The 9,592-nt window shown below is 46.8% G+C and overlaps 1 protein-coding gene across 5 annotated transcripts in view; it reads left to right on the top strand.

Annotated features, from left to right (window-relative positions):
* The first annotated feature begins 258 nt into the window (after positions 1 to 258).
* The window catches only part of pgpep1 (pyroglutamyl-peptidase I), a 39,235-nt gene continuing 29,901 nt past the window's right edge, over positions 259 to 9,592 (top strand). For 2 of the 5 annotated variants that reach the window (XM_067968525.1, XM_067968529.1), the window contains exon 1: positions 393 to 499. Coding sequence is in view for 1 of the 5 variants with exons in the window: in XM_067968530.1 (XP_067824631.1) it covers positions 463 to 499 (37 nt within the window). In the remaining 4 variants the exon portion in view is untranslated. Of the gene's footprint in view, positions 296 to 370; positions 500 to 6,982; positions 7,102 to 9,592 lie in introns of those variants that run through there. The other 3 variants (XM_067968526.1, XM_067968530.1, XM_067968528.1) reach the window with 3 other exon arrangements.

Below are 9,592 nucleotides of genomic sequence, written 5' to 3'. Positions count from 1 at the left end.
ATTTCATTGGCACATCCTGAGGTCTTAAGGGCGCTCTGGAAATGCAAGCTCGTCCTTTAATAATACCGATCCGTTCCGTGCAGACGGAGGCTTGTGAGACCATGGGACAAATGCCCAGTGTGTTGCTAGATTCGGGGTGACCTCGGCCAAAATTCCGGGGTCAGGCGGCAGCACGTGCGGCCCCGGGCTTCCCGCGCAAATCAAGAGAGGGGGCGGGGCTACCTGACGTAACACGCACGGCGTCTCCAGGCCTGCGTGACGACGTAGGACGCGTGCGTGACGGGATGACGCCAAGGTGGGTCGGTTCAGTTGGCGAGTGAGTGATTGAGTCTCTGGGAGAGGAGGAAGAGGAAGAGAGTGGGAGTGAGAGTGGGGCAGAGGAGGGAGAGAGAAGGGGAAAGGGGAGAGGAGGAAAGAGGCTGCACACAGGGCCGAGAGGGGAGCTGCACTCAGTTGGGGGAGATGGAGAGGAGCAGCAACAGGACAGTGGTGGTCACAGGTAAATGGAGGGGGACTGGGACTGTTTGTTACATTGTATCCGCTGCACTTTGTTACAGTAACTTGCTACTGGATACACCTTGGAGGCACCGACCGCCTCTCAGTGTCAGCCTGAGGGAACTCCAGCTGCTGTGGGTTACATTGTAGCAACTTTACTGAGGGGGAGGGAAACCTAAAATCCCCCCCCCCTCTTTTGTGTACTTGTTGGTCTGTTGTAAGAGACTGTGGATTGTCTTTATTTTTTTTGTGTTTTTGTGAACTTAAGAAAGTTTTTGAAATATTGCTGACTGATCAAAGTTTTAATCAAGTACAACTCTTTTTAAACTCTACTAGTTTGATGTTGAAATTTAAACACCTGTTGGTAAATTTCAATAAAAAAAGTTAGAGAAAATAGTTAAGTTACAAAATAAATATGGACCAATTTTATCAACAATAGCAAAGTTTGGAAGTGATACACTGTTCTAAAAGATCATTGCTGTTAATCTGTTATAGATTTCTGCAAGAAAGGAAAGCTGGACTAATCTGAAAGGGACCCAGATAGTGTCAGATAGTAAAAAGAACTATGAGGCAAGTCAGAGAGGAGACTGTTGTAGGCTTCTTTTCCTGTATTGGGCACAGTAGGGGAGCCATTGTGGTAACTCTGCTGTGCTGCATGTAATACAGAGCTCTACCAGACAAAGAAAGGGACAAGGGAGTTGGGCAGACGGGGGCCAGACAGTAAAATTAGGGAGAGGAGACGAGGTATGAAAGGCTTGGGATTGTTGAGCGTCTGCGACCCTTGGAGTGTTGTGACGACTTGCCTGACTGCAGATAGTTTGGATGTAAAATGGGGGTCGTGGGGGGGGGGATCAGACAGCCTAAGACAAAGCAGAGATTACTGTTTTATACTAACTTTAAACTTGGGGATCACATTCTTTGAGTGGCTTCAAGAATTATTTTTTAATAAGTTATCTGTGCATATTGGCAGGGATTTTCAAGTTAAATACTTTCACCAAAACTCTCAACTTTTGAGACTGTCTGATGTTTGCAGTGTACTGGTTTCAACTTTTTGTTTTGCTTGATTTTACACAGTTCTGTACCATTTTAGGGTGAGGAGAGAGCAATGGGGTAGACAGCGGAAAGGAGGCAATCAAGTGACATGAAAGGGAGATGCAATCACAATATATTTATAATGTGACTTCTATTAGTGGCCCTCCCAATACCTACTTTCCCAGTGACTGTTGGAATTTTGGGGGGGACAAAGGTTGTTAGGTGGCATTGCCTTTGTTGCACAGCCTGCTAACACTGATAAGAAAGAAAGACGTGCATTTATATAGTGCCTTTCACTATCTTGGGATGTTTCAAAGCATTTTACAGCTAATAAAGTACTTTGATGTGATTACTGTTGTAATGTAGGAAAGGCGGTAGCCAATTTGAGCACAGCAGGATCCCACAAACAGCAATGTGATAATGACCAGATAATCTGATTTTAGGTGTTGGTTGAGGGATTAATATTGGCCAGGACACTGGGGAGAACTCCCCTGCTGTTCGTTGAAATAGTGCCATGGGATCTTTTACGTCTACCTGAGAGGACAGACGGGGCCTCAGTTTAACATCTCATCTGAAAGATGGCACCTTCAACGGTGCAGCACTCCCTCAGTACTGTACTGGATTATGTGCTCAAGTCTCTGGAGTGGGGCTTGAATCCATGACCTTCTGTCTGAGGCAAGAGTGCTGCCCACTGAGCCAAGGCTGACGCCTATCTCCTCCAATCTGATATAAAGTGACTTCATGGCCAGAGAAAGTGAGGGCGCTGCACACCAGCCACTTACAGCACATGATCTACACAGGCCCCGAAGGGGCAGCACCCAATGGCTCAGTGAGTACATGCACCGCCCAGAGTAATACAGCTGGTCTCAGCTGTGATGGCCGGTAGGTGCTATAAATTAGGCTCCAAACCCATGAACTAGGCAGAGAGAAATCAGCCAGGGTTGCTGCTCCTGGTCGCTGTCCAGCTCCCAGAACGTGTGCCTGTGTGGACGTCAGGTGGGGACAGGGTTTGGCTCAACTGTTGATGCCTTCCCACTTGGGTAGCCTGTTGGCACTCAGTGTCTCGACTGGCATGTGAAGAATGGAGTGAGCCTGTGGAGCTGGACTCCAGTATGAGCTGGCACTTGGAGAGAGAAAAACCCCATCTGCCCCTAATACAGCACTTGTTGACGATGTCACTCAGACCAGACCTAACAATGGCTGGTGTGGGGAGTTGGAGCAATGTCACCCTGGGCTTCGGTTGGCACGCTCTTGCGGTTGGGGCTGAAACATATCGGGACAGTGCGGAGGGAGCTCTATTAACCTGTGCTGTACCTGACCTGGGAGTGGGTGCTTGAAATTGAAAGTATTCTTTTCCTCAGTGCTGCTACTTATCTCATTTGTATCTAATCTTTACAACGTAATTTAAAAAAATATTCATTGGGGGATAGGGAGGAGGTAAAAGTGCGATAAAGTAAAACAGTAACTAGTGAATGTAACCAAATACATGTTTCATGTGTTTCGAATAAATACTTAATGAGTAACTTAGTTACAAAGTTCCTTTTTTTAATTGATTCTGTGGATACAATGTTACCTGAAGTTCCAGCAAAAGCCTTTGTTTTGTTCCCATGTAAACTTTCTGGATTGTGAGGTCCCAACTTTCTCTACACATGCAGACTGGCTGTGTCATTTTGAGCAGTGACCTAGTGATGTCACTGTGCCTGTTGTGATCATAGAATAATCACAGCACAGAGGAGGCCATTCGGCCCATCGTGCCTGTGCCGGCTCTGTGAAAGAGCTATCCAATTAATTCTATTCCCCTGCCCTTTCCCCCATAGCCCTGCAACGTCATGAGCCCCAAGCAAAATATTCACATTTATTTTAAATATTAGAGAGAGATAGAGAGAGAGAAATATATGAAGTTTTTTTTTGTTGTTCCTGCTGCCCTCTTTCAGCTGGAAGAGAGGACAGTCCGAGATTTAGGGTGTCGTCGCTGGCAGGGAGGCGAGATTCCCAGTGTGGGGAAAGTCGCCCTGCCCCACACTAGACACAGCGTCCACCCACACTGCTTCCTGTCGGGTAACCCAGAGCGGTGTTGACAGTTGCTGTGGGGAAACGATCGTGGCCTGGAATGTCCCCACTCATTTGGTTAAAGCAACGGCCAGGTCGAGACAGGAAGGAGACAAAGAAAGAACTTGCATTTATATATATCACCTTTCACAACCTCAGGACGTCCCAAAGCGCTTTACAGCCAATGAAGTATTTTTTGAAGTGTAGTCACTGTGGTAATGTAGCAAACGCGGCAGCCAATTTGTGCACAGCAAGATCCCATAAACAGCAATGTGATAATGACCAGATAATCTGTTTTTAGTGATGGGGGATAGTGCCGGGGCATGGGTCTGTGGGCACTGTCTGGTGCCGGGGCATGGGTCTGTGGGCACTGTCTGGTGCCGGGGCATGGGTCTGTGGGCACTGTCTGGTGCTGGAGTATGGGTCCGTGGGCACTGTCTGGTGCCGGGGTATGGGTCCGTGGGCACTGTCTGGTGCCGGGGTATGGGTCTGTGGGCACTGTCTGGTGCCGGGGTATGGGTCCGTGGGCGCTGTCTGGTGCCGGGGTATGGGTCCGTGGGCGCTGTCTGGTGCCGGGGTATGGGTCTGTGGGCACTGTCTGGTGCCGGGGTATGGGTCCGTGGGCGCTGTCTGGTGCCGGGGTATGGGTCCGTGGGCGCTGTCTGGTGCCGGGGTATGGGTCCGTGGGCGCTGTCTGGTGCCGGGGTATGGGTCTGTGGGCACTGTCTGGTGCTGGAGTATGGGTCCGTGGGCGCTGTCTGATGCCGGGGTATGGGTCTGTGGGCACTGTCTGGTGCTGGGGTATGGGTCCGTGGGCGCTGCCTGGTGCTGGGGTAGGGGTCCATGTGTGCTGTCTGGAGTCGGGGTAGGGGTCCATGGGCACTGTCTGGTGCTGGAGTATGGGTCCGTGGGCGCTGTCTGGTGCTGGGGTATGGGTCCGAGGGCACTGTCTGGTGCTGGGGTAGGGGTCCGAGGGCGCTGTCTGGTGCTGGGGTATGGGTCCGTGGGTGCTGTCTGGTGCTGGGGTAGGGGTCCATGGGTGCTGTCTGGAGTCGGGGTAGGGGTCCATGGGCACTGTCTGGTGCTGGAGTATGGGTCCGTGGGCGCTGTCTGGTGCTGGGGTATGGGTCTGTGGGCACTGTCTGGTGCTGGGGTATGGGTCTGTGGGCGCTGTCTGGTGCCGGGGTATGGGTCTGTGGGCACTGTCTGGTGCCGGGGTATGGGTCTGTGGGCGCTGTCTGGTGCTGGGGTAGGGGTCCAAGGGCACTGTCTGGTGCTGGGGTAGGGGTCCAAGGGCACTGTCTGGTGTCAGTGTATGGGTCCGTGGCCACTGTCTGCCCTTTAGTATCAAGTGTGTGATCCACACAGAGTGCCAACAAGCTTTTTAACCACCTGTCTGTTGAGGTTGTTTTAGTGGAAACCCTGTTTTTATTTTTAACCCTTCCTTATCGATACTAAAGCCAATTTTAGCACTACCAGCAACCACACTGTCTGAGTGGCATCTGCTCTGTATCACCCAGTTTGATTGTGTGCATTTAACCCCTGATCATCAGGGGCAGCTGATTCATTGTACCTTAGTTTGTAGGATGAGTATATTGACATTGTTGTGCTATTCTTGAGATACTCTGACTAACCCCTCCCTCCCACACATTTGTGTTTTGTAAACAATTTTACAACACCAAGTTATAGTCCAGCAATTTTATTTTAAATTCACAAGCTTTCGGAGATTTTCTCCTTCCTCAGGCAAAAACATTTGCCTGAGGAAGGAGAAAATCTCCGAAAGCTTGTGAATTTAAAATAAAATTGCTGGACTATAACTTGGTGTTGTAAAATTGTTTACAATTGTCAACCCCAGTCCATCACCGGCATCTCCACATCATGACTACCATCCACACATTTGTGTGTTAAGTATTCTGACCTGTGCTGTAGTGAGTTGAACCTTTTTAATGATCTATTATGGACAGACTGTTCTGAGAAGGAATGTGGTCCTTCTGCAGTGTGATAGCAATCTTCCTAACCTGGTCTTTACACTGCAACCTGCCTTCATTAATAATTGAACCAAGCAACTGTTTTGCCACCACATCCTGTTGGCACATGTTGGCATTTTCACCTAACCCTATCTGCTCAGGTTTTGCATGTAGTGCTGCTCATAACAATCATTAACTCCTCTCCACTATCTGCTGATTGGTCCAAAAATCCCAGGACTGTGGTGAAGTGTTACACGATTGGCACCTGGTACAATTCAGCCAATCAGTATTGGTGGATAAAGGTGAAGTGTTTTTTCATTGGCTCACCACTACTTAGTTAACCACCGCTCACAAACCTCTACCGTATCCTCCGACTCATCGCAAGCAATGACACGACAGATCTGACAGTGTTTACAACGTGATTTTTTTTTTATATAGTAATCCTCGTGTCAGCATTACTAAAACAGATTACTTGGTCATTTATCTCATTGCTGTTTGTGGGATCTTGCTGTGTGCAAATTGGCTGCCGCATTTCCTACATTACAACAGTGACTGCACTTCAAAAAGTACTTAATTGACTGTAAAACGCTTTGGGACATCCTGAAGTCATGAAAGGTGCTGTATAAGTTCCAGTTCTTTTTTCATTTCAAAAAGAACCATCTTGGAAAAGTTTATTCTCTAAGTTCTGAGCTTCCATTTCTGCCCAACCCTCTCCACTTTTCCCCCTCGTTGCTCCTTGTCTGCTGTTCTTTCATAATGTGAAGCAGTTTGAGCTAATTGCCTGCATGTTAAGTTCACTGGAAGCGGCAAGTTGTTAATTATAATAAACACAGCCTCTGAAGTCTGTAGGAATGAACAGTCCTCTTTCAGTTTGAACCAACTGTTTTGTTTCAATGTTTTTCTAGAGCATACATTTAATGAGGAGTCACGTGCCTTGAAATCGCATTGGGCGATATTAGTGATGAAAGCGCTAATGCGTTGTATGAAATGCTGTCTTCACAAAGACATTAACCCGTTTAAATGGTTCGAATCATTGAGTGTAGCTCTCCTCCGTCACACTTCAGATGTAACGCTTTGTTACAGATGTAAAACTGATTGGCTTTTATTTAGTCATTGACCTGGAACCTGAAATTTACATGCACTTTCCGATCTGGGAAGTTCCATCAACAAACATTTTAAGTTCTGATTGTCCTCCCTTCACTCAACATTTAGACGTTGTGACCTTAAAGGACACAGTTCCACTTTAGCGGCTGAATAATACGTTGTGTATTGCATGATCTGTCCTTTGTTTAGTCTACAATCCATTTTAACAAATATCTTGTCCAGTTTGCATGTGCCATATTTCAATGTCAAGCACTTATTTAAAAAAGAAAGCCAGTCATTATTCTGCTGTTTTTTTTCTGACCTTGATATCCTAGCCTCTCTCCAAGGGCAGGAGCCAGAGATTCACAAACAGCTGCCAATCTGGAGAAAGTTCCCCCAGCAATTAGCCTCTAGATGACCTCAAGATGTGTCCATTTAGAGCACTGAGGCTGAGCATTGGTCTTAAAGGAGACAGGTCAGTCTAAACACGGCTGCATCTTGGCACCTAAATGACGCTGTCCTAAACATTCCACTCCCTCCACCACCAGCGCACCTTGGCTGCAGTGTGTCCTATCTCCAGGATGCACTGCAGCAACTCGCCAAAGCTTCTTCAACAGCACCTCCCAAACCCACAACCTCTACCACCTAGAAGGACAAGGGCAGCAGGCACATGGGAACTCCATTACCCCCAAGTCACACACCATCCTGACTTGGACATATCGCCGTTCCATCATAGTTGCTGGGTCAAAATCCTGGAACTCCCTCCCTAACAGCACTGTGGGAGAACCTTCACCACACGGACTGCAGTGGTTCAAGAAGAAGGCCCATCACCACCTTCTCAAATAAAACTGTTGGACTATAAAGTTGTCCAATAAATGCCGGCCTTGCTAGCCACATCCCGAGAATGAATTTAAAAAAAAAACACAACAGCCCTGCTCTAGACTGCAGGCTGCGAGTAACACACTGGAAATCAGCTAATGTAGAAGTGAAAAGAAAAATCAGCCAATGTTGACCATCTGAAATAACTGCTGGAAATACAACAGCATCCTGGAGGTTGACAAGACATGTTCTCACTTCGGGTTGAGACTCTTCTTCAGCTCTGGGTTGTGCCTGAAATGTTAACCAAAATTTTCAGATGCTGAACTAACCTGTGTCTTTCAAGCATTTTCTCTCTTTATTGCACATTTTGATCTTATGTTTTTGTTGTGACTGATGTCGGTTATCGAATGAAACTCTTGGCACCCATTGTGTTGGCATCAAACTGTAGTGGTACTGCACTAGCAAACCAGGCGTCGCCTACTTACCCCCTCCAAGGCCCATATATCCTTCCTGAGGTGCATGCCCAGAACCAAACGCATTACTCCAATGGGGTCTAACGAGAGCTTTATATTGCTGTAACATAACTTCCACCTCTTTGTTTTCTCTGCCGTCACCTTGGCTGGACAGTTGAGGTTTGCAGTTGCCAAAAATTGGGTGGGACAACGCAAAACTTGAGGGGAGGGGAAAAAAACTCACCAATGGAGATCGGCTCTAACCCCAGGTCAAAGGTCTCTTTTTGTTCCATCACCACCCCCCGCCCCCCCCCCAAATACCTGCCACCTCTTCACTGCACTGCGAGTCCATATTGTTTTTTATGTACACGTTTAATTCTCCAGGCTTTAGTTTGTCAGGAATGACGAGGTGGTGCAGTAGGTGAGCATAATCTTGTCCAAGTATGGTTGTTTTCTTCCTACAATGAATGGCTTAAGTTTTCTTGATGGCCCCTTGAATGGGCAGGGTCAAGGGGAGGGAGTGGAGAGGTGTTATGGGTACACTGTGCAGAGCTGGTACGAGTTACAATGCATGTAGTAGCTTCCTTGAAAATATACCACTTGGAAGACGATTGGAGAAGATTAATGTAAGGAATCTTACATCACCAGGTTATAGTCCAACAGTTTTATTTGAAAATCAGAGGCTTTCTCCTTCGTCATCTTGTGATTTTCAAATAAAACTGTTGGACTATAACCTGGTGTTGTAAGATTCCTTACATTTGTCCACCCCAGTCCATCACTGGCATCTCCACATCACGGAGAAGATTAAGGCAGAGGAAATTAGGGGGAGGGTAGAAAATTGGATTTAAAAACTGATTAGGAGGGAGGAAACAGCAGGAGCTGAGGGTAGTTTCTCATACTGGTTGAAAATGGGTAGCGATGTCCCACAGGTTTCTGTTCTGGCACCACTTCTGTTCACTGTGTACGTTAATGATTTAGATATAGAACCAGAGGGAGAAATGTCCACATTTGCAGGCAATACTAAAATTAGAGCTATAGTAAATAATTCTGAGCACCAAAGGAAGTGCAGTGGAGATATTGATAAGAACGTAGAATGGGAAAAAAACTGGCAGATGGAATTCAATAACGGAAATTTTGTTTTTTAAAGGAACAATTCTACTTTGAGGAAAGCGGGAGGATGTGGAAAAGCAGCGAGATTTAGGATTCAGTTTTTAACAGTAGCACCTCAAGTGGATAAAGCTGCTTTTTTTAAACAAAAAAGTGGAATACTGGGTTTTGATCCGATTTTCATCACTCTTCCATTGGCTGCCGCGCCTTCAGCTGCCTAGGCCCTAAGCTCTGGAATTCCCTCCCTAAACTTCTCCGATGCTCCTTAAAACCTACTGCTTTGACCTTTGGTCACCTGCCCTGAAATCTCCTTATGTGGCTCGGTGTCAAATTTTGTTTGATAATCGCTCCTGTGAAGCACCTTGGGATGTTTTACTGCATTAAAGGCACTATATAAATGCAAGTTGTTTTATGGCAAGAAGCCTAGAATATAAAAATGGGAATTGTAATAGTGAATCTATACAAAACCTTAGAAAGACCACAGTTTGAGCACTGAGTGCAGCTTTGGGCTCTACATTATAGGAAGGATGTTACGGCCATAGAGATGGTACAGTGCCGATTCACTAGAATGCTGCTGGTATGTGGAAA

Source organism: Heptranchias perlo, chromosome 29 (genome assembly GCF_035084215.1).
Source record: "Heptranchias perlo isolate sHepPer1 chromosome 29, sHepPer1.hap1, whole genome shotgun sequence".
In the NCBI taxonomy this organism is placed as follows: Eukaryota; Metazoa; Chordata; class Chondrichthyes; order Hexanchiformes; family Hexanchidae; genus Heptranchias; species Heptranchias perlo.
The sequence above is the reverse complement of the archived record's forward strand: the minus strand, read 5'-3'. Positions and strand labels throughout refer to the sequence as shown.